The sequence below is a fragment of the Triticum urartu genome, chromosome 7A (genome assembly GCF_056163025.1).
Source record: "Triticum urartu cultivar PI428250 chromosome 7A, HENAU_Tu73, whole genome shotgun sequence".
NCBI lineage: Eukaryota > Viridiplantae > Streptophyta > Magnoliopsida > Poales > Poaceae > Triticum > Triticum urartu.
The window spans coordinates 559,928,444-559,946,880 of record NC_141879.1 but is presented as its reverse complement, the minus strand read 5'-3'; the positions used below and the strand labels follow the sequence as shown (position 1 = coordinate 559,946,880).

At 43.5% G+C, this 18,437-nt stretch overlaps 1 protein-coding gene across 1 annotated transcript; it reads right to left on the bottom strand.

The window, feature by feature from the left end:
- Nucleotides 1-222: 222 nt before the first annotated feature.
- Nucleotides 223-6,670, bottom strand: LOC125519002 (calcium-dependent mitochondrial ATP-magnesium/phosphate carrier protein 2). The gene is made up of 4 exons (XM_048683887.2): nucleotides 6,083-6,670; nucleotides 863-1,648; nucleotides 684-774; nucleotides 223-603 (listed from the first exon to the last, which is right to left on the bottom strand). Exons 1-4 carry the CDS (start codon nucleotides 6,573-6,575, stop codon nucleotides 411-413), a joined length of 1,563 nt encoding a protein of 520 aa, XP_048539844.1. The 5' UTR covers nucleotides 6,576-6,670; the 3' UTR covers nucleotides 223-410.
- Nucleotides 6,671-18,437: the final 11,767 nt, after the last annotated feature.

Below are 18,437 nucleotides of genomic sequence, written 5' to 3'. Positions count from 1 at the left end.
AATACTTTATTATGATTAGTTGCCAAGAAATGAGCTATGGATCACAACATCCTAAGTACTTCAGTACTGTTACTAATTGTCAAATGTGTGCAGCAGTAGGTAGTTGTGTATGCACAGGAGCTGTCATGAGAAGACAAAAGGGGCCTATGAAGTATAACTGATAGCTGCAATACAACTTGACAAGAAGGAACCGTTACCAGTATGCCAGTGTGACAGCCTTGATGATCTCATGATAATCTCTTTGTTTTCATTTAACAAGTAGGATAGCAATAGCTTTCAGTTCTATCCTGAAGGCACCATCTTTCGCGTCAAAAAAAGGAGCTCTTTAACCAGTAAATTCATGTGTCGTCATTATCTCTACAGTCAGCCACGCCAATAATAATGGCCGATTTGCAAAACAATTCCAGAATTTAATCAAGAGACAGATTTTTCTTCATCGCCTCATAAACTAGATAGGTAATACTTGCAGCAGGCACCACTTTAAGGAGATTCGGTAGGATTCCTTTGTAGAATCCAGAAACGCCTTCGTGCCGTAGGGTTCTCCAGAACACATCAGACATTCCTTTATATGCAGCCTCTGAATTGGCTTGTTGAGCTTGCAGTCTACAAATATTTCAAATACAGTTGAGATAGACATAGACTTTTATGTATATATATACAGTTTCACAATTCTGAATTCTTACCTTGTTCTAATAACCTGTAAAGGGTAAACACATGTTGCTCCCAGAGCTCCAGAGACAGTGCCACAACCCAATTGTACTAGAGGACCAGGTTCTACATTATTATAATAACCAAGAATCAAGGAAAATAAATTGGAAAGAAAAAGGTTGGAAATGCCAACAAATTATAAGCAAGAGCTTACCGGTGTCCTTTATGATATATGTCCTGGAGGCATCTTTCAAAGTCTCGTATACAGCAAGATCAATTCCAGCGTAAGGGACAATACCAAGCAAAGATGGAACAAGACCTCTATAGAATGCTCGAGGCCCTTCATGCTTCAATATATCCCTTGATAATGTACCAAGACTAGGAACTTTACCACTCTCGCAAGAGAAAGTCTGCAGCCTTGTCTTTACTAAATCTATGGGATAAATTGCTGTTTGTGCTATTGCACCAGCCAAACCACCAGCAACGAGGCGTTCAGAAGCACCAACTGCACTCTTATTTTCTCCTTTGCTGTTCATAATATACTCTTTCAATGTCTCGTACGCATAAAACCTTATTGCACTTTCTGGAGCAACTTTTACAACATTCAAACCGTTACCTCTAAAAAATCCCAATAGACCACCCCGGATAAATATATCCTTAACTGCATGTGTGACGGTAGTACGTGTTGTTTGCACTTGCATGATCACTTTAAGACGATCAAGAGGTGCCGTTGCAGTACGAGATGCTGCGCCAGCAATGCCTCCTGCTATCAGATATTTGCTTGCGCTGACATGCTTACTTAAGCCTTCTGGTATAGCAGCCTGTTCACCTATATCTACAAGGCAAACTCTTTCCCAGTGATGATAAATGTTCTCGATTGTTGCTTCATTGGGATAAAGCATAAGAAAATCCCTCCATTCTTCAAAAGTAATAATTCCATTGTTGTCCTTGTCCACATGCTCAACAAATCGTGCAAGCTCCTCATCATCAATCTCTATACCTGCAAACAACAAACTGACATCGCTTGTAAGTTATATTATGGATGCAAAAAAGATGAAAGCCCTAAATAACCAGAGTTCAAGGAGATCCAAGCAAACTATGTTAGCGCTTCATAATATATAGACAGAGCCCACACTTTTTTGGGGGCAGAAGATTGGTAACCTAATAAGATAGCAATGAGGTTCAAGAATAAGATATGCAAATTTCCTACAAGCTTGACACTATGCAGGAGTCAATTTGAATTTAACCGAGACACTACAGAGGAGACACTAGTTAGTCTTAGTTGATATTGGAACAACAAAGCCTTTAGTCCCAAACAAGTTGGGGTAGGCTAGAGGTGAAACCCATAAGATCTCGCGACCAACTCATGGCTCTGGTACATGGATAGCAAGCTTCCACGCACCCCTGTCCATAGCTAGTTCTTTGGTGATACAGTCTGAATGAAGAACTATCAATCAAATATAAGTTGCTCTGTAACTTAATGGAAAACAAAACCAGCTTAACATAACCTTCAATATATACAAAAATCCCACGTCAAATGACCAAGGCATATATAGCTAGCAGCTAGCCAATATAACCATTTTAACCTATTTCTCTAGCATATCGGGAGGCATTTTTTCCTGCAAAGACATCCATGCCAAGTATAGCTCGTAACTACAATAGTCTACCTAAGCTGTATTTCGTCATTTCATTTCAGTATCAAGGAATTCACTTAGGAAATTCATTGGCTAACTCGCATGTATCTCTACAGAACACCATGCTAGCAGTCAGATAAAGAATATGACGCTTCACCATATTTTCGAATTAGGCAACGCCCAACGTCTGAGCACGCTTCCTAGGCTGTACATTGCTCTAGTTAAGTGAGCTAATTTGCAACAATATGGATACAGGAATGCGGCATTTCCGAAAAGCACCAATACAAGGATACGTCTGACTATTTAAAAAAATAGTGATAAATAGTGGGGCTCTAGCCCACCACCTGCTCGAGCTGCTGCCGGCGAGCTGTTTGCATGCTCCAGGAGGTAGCCGCCAACAGGGAGGGATAGGGAGAAAGAGGAGAGAGTGAAGCAAGCTTTGCTGCCGGCGAGCTGCTAATGCAGGACCCCTGAGCCAACCACTGCCTTGCCGCCGGCTGCTGCATCTGGTGGCGCAACTGTGGCCACGTCGTCTATATCGGGACCTAGGAGAAAGATTGGATCAGGGGGAGTGGACAGAAGGGGGCATCGGGTCGGGATAACTAGGGTCATGCTGCCCTTAATGGGATGATGATGGGCTGGAGGTACCTACAACATATTCTGTAAGTATCCCACAAGTATCGGGAATTAAAATTGATTGCTTTAATGCTATATCGGAGGATACTCGGCTGGTACGTATCCAACATGTCGATACGGATACGATGTTCCAGCCACGTATCAGTGTTTTTGACGCATCTGGTTTTAGTTGCCTATGTCATGCACTGTTTAGCAATGAGGTATATAATCTTCGGACTGCCTAGCTAAGCTGCAGCCGTGTTGGCTGCCGTAGAAATTGCACCAACAAGCAGGATAGGATTCCTCCCTGGAGAGTGTTTTTGATACACCTGATTTTAGTTGCCTATGCCATGCAATGTTTAGTAACAAGGTATATAATCTTGGGACTGCCTAGCTAAGCTGCAGCCGCGTTGGCTGTTGTACTAATTGCACCAACAAGCAGGAGAGGATTGCTCCCTTGGACAAGGTGAAGATCAAGGTGAATAAACGATAGGGTAGCGGTTATTAACTGCCCAAGTTTTCGGCATCAGCAATAACGTGATGTCTAAAGAAATGGATAGGATTTGAGGCTGCATGCATGCATGTTTGTTCCAATACCAATGAATGACCACATAATTAAAGAATACCCATAATCAGGAAAAAAACATGTTCCACATATTGGGCAGAACCAAACTATAATAGTGTATATCTAGTCAAAGCATGAGATGGTACGCCGATTACGCACACCCAGTATAAGCTATACGTTCGTGCTGGATTATTATGCACTTTAATGCAGGAGAGCATGCCAAATGACAATATCAGGTGTGTTCATAGTCATTTTTAGTGGTAACGTGGAACTGTTTGATAAGAGAGGATTTAGGGCCACACAATTATTTAAATGATCTAAACTATGACTTATCAACACCTACATCTGGTAGAATATCATGTGACTGAATATGTGAGTGGTTGGAAATAAACCATCAATATTAGTTGTAGCAGCTATTTTCATGTGTTCAATTTCAACTCGTTTAGAAAGTAGTGTTAAAAGTTTAGAACAAGAAATCGACTTAACTGTAAACCACGACGAACTTGGAAGCATTGGCAAAATTTTAGCAGTGTTCTATAGCATAAAACAGCCAAACTATGAGAAAACATGATGCCTTCATGGCTATTGACATTATGCAGCAAGTTATATGCTCATATTAGTTACTCCCTCCCTTCACTATTAAGGCCTCTTTTGGTTCATAGGATAGGATTATCATAGGAATAGGAATCTTGTAGGAAATGAGATAACATGTATCTCAAATCCTATGAGTAGAAATAGGAAACAAGATGTTATTTGGTTGACACCAAAGGAATTTTTCCATTGAGTCTAGGCTCTTTTTTATTTTCCTATGAAATGTGGAGGATAGGAACCAATCCTATGTAGGAATAGGAATCCATTCCTATGAACCAAAGGGCTCTAAAGGAAAAAATCCTATAAGAATCCTATCCTCTAGAATTCCTATGAAATTCCTCTAAACCAAAGGAGGCCTAAAAGATGTTCTAACTTTTTTCTGAATCGGATGTACATAGGCGCGTTTTACTGTGTTTGTTCACTCATTTCAGTACGTATATAGTCCATATTGAAATATCTAAAACATCTTATATAATTTGGAACAGAGGGAGTAATTAGGAAAGCTAACAAGACCTGCACTGTCATACATCACTGCACAATTATTTTACTGGAAAGCTACAATACACCACCATGTAATTGAGTCTACAGAATACGACTAGGTACCAAGGCAAGGCACAGACCCAAAAAAAAGCACTTCAATCAACATAAGGTGCAGTGAAATTGAAGTTCCAAGGTCCAAAACACACATGTTCCAGCATGGCACGGTATATGACAGAAAAACAGAGAACAAACAATTTGCCAACTGATCATAGACCAAACAGTGGGCCTATTAAATACTAGTGGTATAGTATTTCTAACTCTAAAGATTCAGCCAATTCTTAGCAGTCAACAAGCAATGTAAGCCTTCAGTGCTCATGTATGGTAAAGAAATAGGTTGGACTTCAAATGTATCGAATGTGCTACATATGTTATGAACCGTTGCAAATTAATCTATAGATGAAATGTGTTGCCGTGTTGGTGTTCAGCTTTTTGATGGAATTAGTAGTGTACAATTCTGTTCTAAAGTTTCTTCAAAATTCAAAACTTCAGTGGTGCTATTGGAGTGATATTTTTATTTTATTTTGCACCAAACAAATGCTAAGCACTCAGGTACATTGCCCTTTTGCTTACTGCATCTTAAGTGATTTACAGATCCAATATCCCAAGTGGGCATTTTGGGTTCTGGCCAGTTTTGTTTAGTAGCTTGACAAACCGAGGTATCCTACAACAAGAAAGATATATAAATTGATGCCTAAGTGCCTAACTTAAACAACATGTTTCGTACACTACAAATCTTTTTGCAGGAGCAAGACAACAGCATTAAGTTCATCCCCAACTGTGCATCAACATGAACACTTACGTGATGGTTATGGTATTATTGCTGAGCTGCATTTCGTCATGTTAATACAAACTAAACTCTAAAGTCAGGTTGACATTTTATGTACTCTCAATTTGCTAGTGGTAACACACTGGTTAAATTGATGTTCCTAATCTGAGAGGTTAAATTACATTTCCATCGAGAAATAATAAGCTTACATGCTTAACAAATTTAATGTATTACTCGATCATCTTGTATTTTGCCAAATAGCCAAGGTACCTCCTAGAGCTCAGTTTCTCCACTGCTCAGACATTACAATAAGGCCAGTTCTGGCCCTCAGGGCCTACCGAGACTCACCATTCTGTGAAAACAGACATACACCAACTAAAAGTGTGATTGAACATAATTGGCACCAGTATCTATACTATCTAGTCAATCACAAAGGACCCTTCTAATGTCCAGACATGACAACAGTGACATACATCTGCTCACAGAGTAAACCCCCAAGAAGTAAAAAAGGGCTACACTCCAACGGGTTGGCTACTGATTTGCTTGTTGCAAGCATCCAACAACCAGGCAGAAATATGCTACAGAGACTGCATTTCGCACAACGCGTCATAATTTACAATTAAGATGCCACTGCAACCAGCGTGTGACCACACAGCAGGGGCGATTGTATTGAGGAGGTCGGTAGCTGTACAGGCGGGGGGTGGGGGTGAGGCTACAACATACCAGCCTTGACGAGGGCGTCCCAGAGCTCCTCGGGGAGGATGCAGCCGTTGTGCTCGACGTCGATGGCCTGGAAGATGCGGTAGAGCTCGAGCTCCTTGTCGTCCATGTAGCGCCTGAAGTCGTCGTAGCCGACGCGGCCGTCGCGGTCGCGGTCGCAGGCGCGGAGCAGCTCCCGCGCGTACTTGCACTCGGCGGGGACCTGCAGCGCGGCGAGGCCGGCCTCGATCTGCGCGTAGTCGAGCTGGCCCCTCCCGGACGTGTCGAAGAAGTCGAACATGTCCCGGATCCGCGCCTCCCGCTCCTCCTCCGTCTCGTGGAGCGCCAGCAGCACGTGCTCCATGGTCACGGGGCCCGCCTTGCGCACCGGCTCGCACGGCCCCCCTGCGGCCGCCGCTGGCGCCGCCGCCGCCGCAGCCGTCGCCGCGGCGGCCACGGGGGGAGGGGGTGCGGCGGTGCCGCGGGGTTCCACCGCGTGGGCCGCCGCGCCGGGCATGGCGACGGCGGCGGCGAGGCGGAATGGGGGGAGGAGGGGGAGATGGTGGTGGTGGGTTGGTTTGGGGAATGGAATAGAATCGAGTCGGAATCGAAGGGAGAGGGAAAGGAGGGGAAGGAGGGGTAGAAGGGAAGGGAATGCACGTGTGGGTTTCAGCCCTACGGGTAGGGTACCCTACCCGTATGAGCGTCGCTGGATGGGTATGGGCTACCCGTGCGGACCTTTCGCATGTCCTCCTACGAATTGGAGCACCCTCCACTGTGCAAGAACCTGCTCGAGAATGCAGAGCGAAGGCACCAAAGTCCAATGGCATATCCTTTGTTTGAAAAAAGCATATTACGTATGCGCTTTGTTATTTATAGATTATCATCAAAATCTGTAGTACAATATACTCCCTCCGTTCCTTTATGGAGTATAAGGTGTATTTGTTTTTTCCAAACGTCAAACGAGTGCATGTTTTTTTTTACGAGAAATCTTCCGATCTATTCATCTTCAATCATGGCAGTACAACGAACACCAAAAATAATAAAAAATCACATCTAGATCCGTAAACCACCTAGCGATGACTACAAGCACTAAAACGAGTCGAAGGCGCGCCGCCGTCATCGCCCCCCATCATCAGAATTGGGCACAACTTGTTGTAGTAGACAGTCGGAAAGTCGTCATGCTAAGGCCCCATAGGACCAGCGCACCAGAACAGCAATCGCCGCAGATGAAGAATAATGTAGATCAATAGATCAATAACGAGTGCATGTTTGACTGAGCTTTTATAAAAATATATCAATATTTACAATACAAAATTCATATCATTGGATCCATCAAGAAAAGTAGTTTCATATTTTATCTATTAGGTATTGCGGATGTTGTTATTTTATTTTATAGTCTTGATCAAACATTCAAATGGTTGATTTGCACGGAAATCAATACACCTTATAGGGCTCTGGCGGAGTATGTGTAAGAATGTTTCCTTGCATATGGGGTTTCTTTGGATTACAAGATATTCGTAGAACTTTTGGAGGATTTGAATCCTAAGATTCTTTTTTCTGCGAAGACCTTTGACTCAATAAATTGGAATTATCCAATTCCGGTGAAATCCATTTTTTTAAATAACCACCTTTATTAATTAGAAATAACTGTTACATCGTCTATTAGAGGTTGTACAATTTCGACCAAAGGCTCCTCAATCCAACCCCTTGTCTCAGAAAATCTAGCTAATCTGGCAAGTCCATGAGCTACCTTATTCGCTTCCCTATTACAATGCTCAAACCTAGTGAGAGAAAAACCATATGCTAAAAATAACAATCATCAAAAATTGTCGCCGCTGCTCCTGCTGAACGTCCTCCATTCTTCATGGTATCAATGACTTTCGTATTGTCAGAATTAATGTCAAGGCGATTGCAACCCGCCTTATGTGCGAGAGATAATCCGAACCTTAGAGCCAAAGCTTCTGCCTTCAAATGGGGCAGACCAAGGCACCAGGTCCAGATGGCTTTCCGGCACTCTTTTACCAGAATCATTGGGATCATTTGCAAACAGATGTTTGTTCCGTCGTGCGAGGTTTCTTGACAGGGGCTGAAATGCCTGAAGGTTCTTGTGATTCGATAATTGTTCTAATTCCTAAAGTCCGTAGTCCTGGAACATTGACAAATTTTCGTCCAATTAGCCTTTGCAATGTCATTTGCAAAATAGCATCTAAAGTTCTTGCTAACAAGCTCAAGCTTTTCTTGCCAGAGATAGTGTTAGAGCAACAAAGTGCTTTTGTTCCCGGGCGGCCGATTACTGACAACGTGCTTATTGCATATGAGTGACTTCGGAACATCCGCAAGCAACGGATCAAAACTCCACACTTTGCTCTAAAATTTGATATGATGAAGGCATATGACTGGGTGGAATGGTGCTACTTGGAGGTCATCCTATTGAAGTTGGGTTTTGTTCCCTATTGGGTCGCGACAGTGATGAGATGTGTTACCTCTATTTGATATGATGTCCGGGTTAATGGAGACTACACAAATCCCTTTGTTCCATCACGTGGTATAAGACAAGGGGATCCCATCCGTCCATACCTCTTTCTCCTTTGCACGGAGGGCCTATCATGTTTGCTTCAACGATAACAGAAAGATGGGGTTTTATGTGACATTCGCAATGGTAGAAAGGGCCTGATACGTCCATTTTGCATCATGCTTTTATATCGATATTTATTGCATTATGGGCTGTTATTACACATTATGTCACAATACTTATGCCTATTCTCTCTTATTTTACAAGGTTTACATAAAGAGGGAGAATGCCGGCAGCTGGGATTCTGGGCTGGAAAAGAAGCAAATATTAGAGATCTATTCTGCACAGCTCCAAAAGTCCTGAAACTTCACGGAAGATGTTTTCCGAATATATAAAAAATACTGAGAGTAAGAACTTCACCAGGGGGCCACACCCTGCCCACGAGGGTGGGGGCGCGCCCTACCCCTTTGGGCACGCCCCCTACCTCGTGGGCCCCCTAGTGGCCCTCCGGTGGCCATCTTCTGCTATATGGAGTCTTTCTGTAAGTGCATCTAGTGCCACCCCTAGTTGGTTTTGGAGTATTGACGACAAACCTAGTTGAGGGACTAATGTGTTCGTGAGAATTGTAGGATAACACAGGTAGAAGTCCCTCATTGATTCGGTTTTACTACCAGAGATGACCCCCAAAAATGTATGAAGACATTGAAGTCAAAGGTGGTATATGAAGATATTCACTTTGAAGACTATGACAAAAGAAGACACGTTATGAAGCCTATGGAGCTCGAAGACTTAGATCTTTCGTAGTTCTTTTTCTTGTGTGTTGAGTCATAGGAACCACCGTACTGTTAAGTGGGGTCCAGGAGAACCAGTCAGAATGACTGAAGTGATGCCTAAACCAAAACCTATGTCTTCGAGTGAAGACAATGAGAGCGAATCTTGTCCAGAGCCGGACAAGTCAGCTTTGCTTGTAGCCCAAGTAAAGTTCCCATGAGAGTTTGAAATCTGACCGTTGTGACACGTGTCAGTTCCTTAGTGACCCAGGGTCATTTCGGACAAATCAGGTCGGGTTGCCAAGTGGCTATAAATATCCCACCCCCTACAACCATAACCGGTTGGCTGCTCAGATTTCAGTGCACGGCTTTTGTCGTTTGAGAGCAACCCACCTCGAAGCCTTTGAGAGAAAATTCCTAGCGAGGAGAAAAGCCGTAACCACCCAGAGCCAGAGTAAATTGGGCATCACTTAAGTCTTCTTGTCTGTGTGATCTGAAGACTTATTACACTTGAGGACTGTGAATCCTCCAGACGGTTAGGCGTCGCGTTCAGAGCATCCAAGAGACATTGTGGATTGCCAGTGAACGAAGTCTATGAAGGTTTGGGAGTCTACCTTGAAGACTTACCAGAGTGATTGGGCGAGGACTATGTGACCTTAGCTCAAGGAGAATACGGTGAGGACTTGGTATCCTGAGCTGCGTGTTCAGGACTGGGTGTCCGGGACTGTGTGTCCTAAGGTTTAAATACCTAGCCGCCCCAACCAGACGTACAGTTGTCACAGCAACTGGAACTGGTCCAACACATCATTGTCTTCAACGAGTCACTGGTTTCATCTTCACTTCCTTTTTCATACTGTTACTCATTGTGAAGCCATTGCATGCTTGCTCTATCTTTTGTCTTCACAACGTGAATGTATGATCTGTTTGGCTTCATAACTTCTTCCTACCTGATCCTTATTACACTGCAGCTGTTTTTCATTGTGCTTTCACTCTATTGAATACTTGACCATGGCTGGCCTAGTGTAATCTAACTTCCGCTGCATAGTAATAGGCATAATCTTTACTGTTTGTCTTCATAACTCCCATGTTTTGAAGACTTTCATAAAAATCGCCTATTCACCCCCCCTCTAGTCGATATAACGCACTTTCAATTGGTATCAGAGCGAGGTGCTCCCTTGTTCTGTGTGATTCGGTTTAACCACCTGGAGTTTTAGCTATGTCAACTGCAGGGATAATCAAAGTCTCCGCTGCGTGCCCCGTCTTCGATGGAACTGAATATCCCTACTGGAAGAATAAGATGCACATGCATCTTGAAGCCATTGACGTTGACCTATGGTATGTCGTCGAGAACAGCATTTCCAAGGCTGGAGAAGGTGTCACTGCTGCTGATGTCAAGAAGTTCACTCAACTGGACTCTACTGCCAAAAATATCATCTGTGGTCATCTGACAAAAGGACAGTATGGCCGTGTGAGTGGCTTGAAGACATCCAAGCTGGTCTGGGACTGGCTCTCTAAGGTCAATGAAGGCATATCAACCTAGAGAGATCAAAGAATCAGTGTTCTTCGCAACCTCTTCAACCGCTTCAAGCGAAATGACAATGAGAATGTCCAGCACACATTTGACAGGTTCACTGACATCACAAATGAGCTTCAAGCCTCGGCGCCACTGAGATCACCAAACATGAAATCGTCAAGACGCTGCTGAGATCACTTGATAGTTCATTTGACATTCTAGCCCTGATGATTCAAGAACGTCCTGATTTCAAGACACTCGATCCGTCTGACATACTTGAGAGGCTCAACACACATGAGTTTCAGCTTTCTGAGAAAAGAGATATCTACGGTCCAAACTATGGGCGAACTCGTGCCTTGAAGGCAAAAGCTGTTTCCTCATCCGAAGAAGAATCTGACAGCAGTTCTGATGATCCTGAAGACATTGAAAGGGAACTTGCAATGCTAGTGAAGAAGTTCCAAAAATTCACCAAGAAGAAAGGCTTCAGAAAATCTTCATGATCAAGCTCAAGGAATGATGAAGCTTCTGCTCATGACTACAAGAAGAAAACATGTCACAAGTGCAAGAAAACTGGACACTTCATCTCTGAGTGTCCACAGTGGGACAATGAGAACAGAAGGAAGAAGAAGAGCAAGGAATATGATTCTGACGACAAGAAGAAGAAAAAATACTCAAAGTCTTCTTCCAAGTCTTCCTCAAAGTCTTCATCACACAAGAAGAGCTCATCAGGCAAGGCACGTGCATTTGTTGGCAAGGAGATGGATTCAGAGGAGGAGTCCGCTTCTGAGGAGGCAGAGGTGGAGTCTGAGGAGGAGTCTGATTCTGGCATTGCGAGTCTGGCTACAGCATACGTCGCCAAGTCCATCTTCAACACTGAAGACAATGACTTCATCACCGACACCGATGCAAATGACAAGAACGACTCCACTCCTACCTACTGCTTCATGGCACGCGGTGCCAAGGTAAACACACGCACTACTCGCTATCAAACATCTAGTGACGATGACTCTGACTGTGATTCAAAACCCAGCTACAAAACACTTGCTAAAATTGCAACTGAACAACAGAAAGCTATGGAACATATTCAAAAACTGTTAGACAGAAGCGATGATCTGTTGGGTGCTGAAATGACTCGATCTGAATCCTTAATTGAAGACATAAAAAATCTTCACGTTAAGTATCAGGAACTTGAGGATCGTCTTGATACTCTCTCAACAACTCATGAGAAGCTTTCCTACGATTATCTTCAAAGGAAGCAAGAACTTGAGAAATTGAGAGCGACTCATGAAGATCTTCAAAAGGAAAACGAGTCACTTCGCGCCGAACAGATCAATTCCGCTCAGGAAGGATTTGAACCACCATGTCTTAAATGCATTGAGCGTGATAATGCTACTTCTGTTGTTGAATGTTCCACTGCTACTAATTTTGCAATATCTTCAACTGTTGATGTGGTAACTAACCCCTCTGCTGAGGATACCACTGCCATTGCTGATGAGAATGCTAGGTTGAAGACATTGCTTGAAACAGGGATGTACAAAAGTCTTAAAGGACATCAGACATTATGTGATGTCCTCAAGAAGCAGATTCTGAACCGAAACCCTAGGAAAGAGGGTGTTGGGTTCGTAAGGAAAGTAAATGCAGATGGCTCTTACTGGAAACCTGAGCAGTACTCCAAAACCACATGGGTTGCTGCAAAGGAACTTTCAGTAGATCCATCCAATTTATCTGGCTTCACTTGTGCTAACCCCATTATCATTGATGAATCCTTTGATGCAAACTATAAACTGTTTAAGAATCAGAATGGTGAAGTGTTTGCCAGGTACATTGGTACTAACTGTAGGAATGGACCGCCTATGAAGAAGATCTGGGTTGCGAAAAAGTGTCTGGAAAATCTTCCTGTGAATGTCTTCATGACACCTCACTTGAAGAAGACAAACCTCAGACCAAAGGCTTCATACGGTCCAAAGCTTCATACAAACAGAGGACTCACCTGAGTCACACTAACGCAAATGTTTTGCAGGAAAACCATACTCAGGCATATGAATATGAGAGCGGTTCATCGAACCGTCATGTTCATATGACCAAAAATTATTCTGCTTATTCCTATGAGTATTATTGTCCACCTGCAAGACTGTTTGCTAAGGCTTCAAAGCCAAAATTCTCAGATGCTGCACTTAGACTTATTGCTTCTAAGCCACCCTTGAAGATGTGGGTGGTTAAGAAAGCTTAACTCTCTTTTGCAGGGAAAGGTCTCCAGCAGAAAAACAAAATCTTCTGACGCTATTGCCGGGGACCTTAAAAATCTTGTAGGGCGCAAGATAAAATGCCTGAATGGCATCATTATGTACTTCGTTCCTGAATCGCATGCTACTCTCCCTATTAGTCCTAATCTGGATTTAAGTTTTCATAACCCACTGGTTCGTCAAATGTTTTTGCTTCACAATTCTCTTCGTGAAGCCTATCCCCCTAACTGCACTGTAGGGTACGACACCAGCGACTTCAAAGTTTTCAGAATGGATTATTGACAGTGGGTGTACAAATCACATGACTGGCAAAAGAAGCCTTCTTATGGACTCAACCTTACGTCCATCCGACAAGAGCCACATCACATTTGCTGACACTGGTAAAAGTAAGGTATTGGGTCTAGGTAGAGTTGCAATCTCAAAGGATCAACACATGGATAAAGTCATGCTTATTGAATCCCTTGGCTTCAACTTAATGTCTGTCTCAGTGCTTTGCGATTTGAACATGATCATAATGTTTGGAAAATATCGTTGCCTAGTACTAATGGAATCTGACAAGTCTCTAGTGTTTGAAGGGTATCGGAAAGATGATTTGTATGTGGTAGATTTCTCAGCAGGTCCACAACTTGCAGTGAGGAACCTCCACACCCTTGCGAAGAAGAAGCATGTCATAGGCATCGAGGGCGTCAAGTTCAAGAAAGATCATTTATGCGGTGCCTGTGAAGCAGGGAAGATAACAAGGGCAAAACATCCTTCGAAGACAATCATGACTACTACACAACCCTTCGAACTGCTCCACATGGATCTTTTCGGTCCCACTCACTACTCAACTTTTACTACTACTGCTTGCCTCTATGGCTTTGTCATTGTTGATGATTACTCTAGATATACTTGGGTGCACATAATCCTTTATAAGACTGAAGTGCAGGATGTCTTCAGACGATTCGCCAATCGAGCTATGAACATTTTTGGCGCCAAGATAAAGCACATCAGAAGTGACAATGGCACTGAATTCAAGAACACTGGCCTTGATACATATCTTGATACCTTGGGCATCACACATGAATTCTCAGCTCCGTACACGCCACAGCAGAATGGCGTAGTCGAACGCAAGAACAGAACACTCATTGAGATGGCCAGAACGATGCTAGATGAATACAAGACTCCAAGAAAATTCTGGACTGAAGCCATTGATACTGCATGTCATACAATCAATCGTGTTTATCTTCACAAGCTTCTGAACAAGACATCTTATGAACTCCTAACTGGCAAGAAGCCAAATGTCAGTTACTTCAGAGTATTTGGCTCAAGGTGCTGGATCAAGGACCCACACCACACCTCAAAGTTTGCACCAAAAGCACATGAGGGCTTTATGCTTGGATATGGAAAGGATTCGCACTCCTACAGAGTCTTCAACCTCTTTCATTACAAAGTTGTTGAAACAGTGGATGTGCGGTTCGATGAGACAAATGGTTCACAAAGAGAGCAACTGCCAAATGTGCTAGATGAAGTTCCAGCTAGTGAATCAATCAAGCTTATGGGAACTGGAGAGATTATACCTTCTGAAGCTCATCCTGAAGAAGAACTTATCATCTCAGCACCTGATCAACATGAAGACAATGCTCAGTCTGAAGACATTCCTCCCAACAACGACACAAATCAGCAAGAGCAAAGTCTTTGCCTTGTACATCCTCGTGTTGCCAATGAAGTGCAGATTGACAGAATAATTGACAGCATGAATGCACCTGGTCCACTCACTCGTTCAAGGGCAACTCAGCTAGCAAATTTCTGTGGGCACTTCGCATTCGTCTCAATATCAGAACCCAAGAAAGTTGAAGAAGCCTTCATGGAACCTGAATGGATTCAAGCTATGCAAGAAGAGCTTCAACAGTTTGAGCTGAATAATGTATGGGAACTGGTCAAGCGTCCTGATCCACAGAAGCACAACATAATAGGCACCAAATGGATATACCGCAACAAATAAGATGAGCATGGTCAAGTTGTCAGAAACAAAGCTCGTCTCATTGCTCAAGGATATACTCAAGTGGAGGGCATTGACTTCGATGTAACATTTGCTCCTGTGGCTAGGCTTGAAGCCATACGCATACTGCTGGCCTATGCAAATCATCATAACATACTTCTATATCAAATGGATGTGAAAAGTGCCTTTCTCAATGGCAAGATTGAAGAATAAGTGTATGTTGCACAACCGCCTGGCTTTGAAAATCCAAAACATCCTGACATGGTATACAAGCTCAACAAGGCACTGTATGGCCTCAAACAAGCCCCTAGGGCCTGGTATGACACACTCAAATACTTCCTGAAGAGCAAATGCTTCATACCTGGTTCCCTGGATCCCACTCTTTTCACGAAGACATATGATGGTGAACTGTTTGTGTGCCAAATATATGTGGATGACATTATCTTCGGCTGCACCAATCAGAAGTACAGTGAAGAGTTTGGATATATGATGCAAGAGCAATATCAGATGTCCATGATGGGGGAGCTGAAGTTCTTCCTTGGTCTTCAAATACGACAACAACGCAATGGCATCTTCATATCTCAAGAGAAGTATCTCAAAGATTGTTTGAAGAAGTTCGGTATGCAAGACTGCAAAGGCTTCACAACACCAATGCCAGCCAAACATCATCTAGGTCCTGACGACAATGGTAAAGAGTTCGATCAAAAGGTATACCGCTCCATGATTGGTTCTTTGCTTTATTTATGTGCATCTAGGCCAGATATTATGCTTAGTGTTTGCATGTGTGCTCGATTTCAAGCGGCACCAAAGGAGTCGCATCACTTAGCTGTGAAGCGAATTCTTCGATATTTGGCTCACACCCCAACTCTAGGATTATGGTATCCAAAGGGCTCAGAGTTTGATTTGGTTGGATTTTCGGATGCTGATTATGCTGGTGACAAAGTTGATCGCAAGTCTACATCAGGCACTTGTCACTTTCTGGGACGATCACTTATATGTTGGTCTTCAAAGAAGCAGAACTGTGTATCTCTCTCCACTGCTGAATCTGAATACATTGCTGCTGGATCTTGCTGCGCTCAACTTCTGTGGATGAAGCAAACACTCAAGGACTATGGCATTCATCTGAAGCAAGTACCACTTTACTGCGACAACGAAAGCGCCATCAAGATTGCCAACAACCCAGTTCAGCACTCGAAGACAAAGCACATTGAAATTCGTCATCACTTTCTCAGAGATCATGTTGTGAAGGAAGACATTGATATCATACACGTCAACACTGAAGAACAATTGGCAGATATCTTCACCAAGCCCTTGGATGAGAAGAGATTTTGCAAGTTATGGTGTGAGCTAAATATCTTGGAATCCTCAAATGTCCTGTGATCAGGCACACATCCTAACACTTATGCATATTGATGACTTAGATGTGCAACACACAAAGTAAATTATATCTTCAATCAATGAAGACATACATTCTAAGTGTGAATACATTAATGTGGAATTTGACTTCGGAGCGCCACGATAATTGTGCGCCGTGTCTGGGTCTAATACTTCCTATACGGTGGGTAACGCCACCACCAAACGTTCTATTTTGAAGTGTTTCACTCATGGCGTTACCTTGCAATATCTTCACATTTGGTTTGGCTTCGAACCTAACATGTCTTCATGATTATCTTCACTACGTTGATTATATAGATATATATATATATATACTAGTGTTCTGTCCTCTACAGCATTCACTTATAGCTATGTCTTCTTGGTTGAATCTTTTGAACTAAGTGAATGTGATCGGACCCTAATCTCTCTATGCTTTCTATCTCAAATTCTATCTCTCCAAGTCATATGCATTCTATTAAAACTGTCGAATGTCTTCACTGCGTCCTTGTCAGCAGAAGATATAGAGACAACCATAAAGTCCGTTTTCAATGCTCATTCCTCCACATAAAATTCGGAGAAGCAGGAACGACCGCCCGATAATCCAGGCGTGCGTGGGACGTGGAACAAACCCAAAACTTCCGCAAACTGGCCACGCGTTCCTCAGATGCGAATCGCCAGGGGCACCTGTGTAATAGCACAGTGCCGCCCCTGAGCCTATAAATTCACACTTACAGCGATCATTATCTCCTTCTTCCACCCTCGCACGAACCCTAGCGCCACCGCTAGCACTCGACGACGCCGGCGACGAAGCGCTTCGCTGCCGCAACTTCTCCGACGCCGTCCTCACGCCGACTGCGGACATCGTCCTCTCCGCCGTCTTCGTAGGTGTCTTCCGTCGCCAAGTTAGGGCACGGAGGATTGAACTGCTCGGCATCAACTCCCACTTCCGTCTAGCAGTTCCAAGTGTGGTAAATAAAACTTCTTTTTACAGCCCCTTTTGATCTCATGGTTCTATCACTTTCTACCATAAGAAGTTTATCTTCACACAAGTTAGATCTCTCAATCTGCATCTCATAACATGCCTAGTATATTCACTTGTGCTTCATGAAGTAGTTAGATTCCTCACTTGTAATGATCTGTGGGTTCGTACAAATCTGGAACCAACTTCTTATCTATGAGTGAATGTCTTCGCACGATGAGGTCAATGTCTTCTAAACTGATTAATCTTCAAAACCTTCTGAGAATGCATATGACCTCTTCCCCTTCCCTCGCACCTTAATGCTGTCACAGGTACATGTCCGTGGGAGAATCCTTCGGTTCTCATAGTCTCCATTCATTTGCAGAATTTCTACAGCATCACATAAACTCTCCTGAAGCCAGTTCCTGTTGGTCCAGCAAAGAAAGCCTTTGAAGCCTTTGAAAGTTTTGAAGCCTTTCAAGTTAAAGTTTATGGCTTCAGAAGCAGCAGCAAGGAAGGGGGGCAGACAGAGACGTGAAGGAACTTCCAAAGATCTGCCTGAAGACCTGGCAGAAATGTATAAAACAGATCCTGAAGAGAACTATGGGCAGCGCAAGACTCGAATCCAATGGATTCGACGCTATTGGGCAGAACAATGGTTCAAATACCGCTTCGTCACCCAGGAGTATGCTGAGAAAAGTGCCATCAGGAGACCATGGGGGGACATCCATTTCAAGAATCTCATACCCAGGACCAGAGATGAAGCCATTGCTCAAGGCTTCTACCCATGCATGGTCCGAGGACCACAGCCTGATGATGCACATCCGTCGTCACTACTCTGATGTCGTGACGACAATCTGTTCAAGCGCAACTTCCAATTTGCTCAACAATCAGCGAAGCTGAACAAGAAGAAATTTGGGTTAGACTTCAACCCTGGTCCCTCCGCACCAAGGGCAGATGGCACACGCGACGCCGAACCCAATATCATCGGTCCATTTGCCAACCTTGAAGGCCTCATCACTCAC

Coding starts and splice junctions, on each gene's coding strand:
- LOC125519002 (XM_048683887.2), bottom strand. CDS start 6,575: ATGCCCGGCGCGGCGGCCCACGCGGTGGAACCCCGCGGCACCGCCGCA. Junction 1,649..6,082: donor GGACGCCCTCGTCAAGGCTG/GTATGTTGTAGC, acceptor TGTTGTTTGCAG/GTATAGAGATTGATGATGAG. Junction 775..862: donor ATATATCATAAAGGACACCG/GTAAGCTCTTGC, acceptor ATAATAATGTAG/AACCTGGTCCTCTAGTACAA.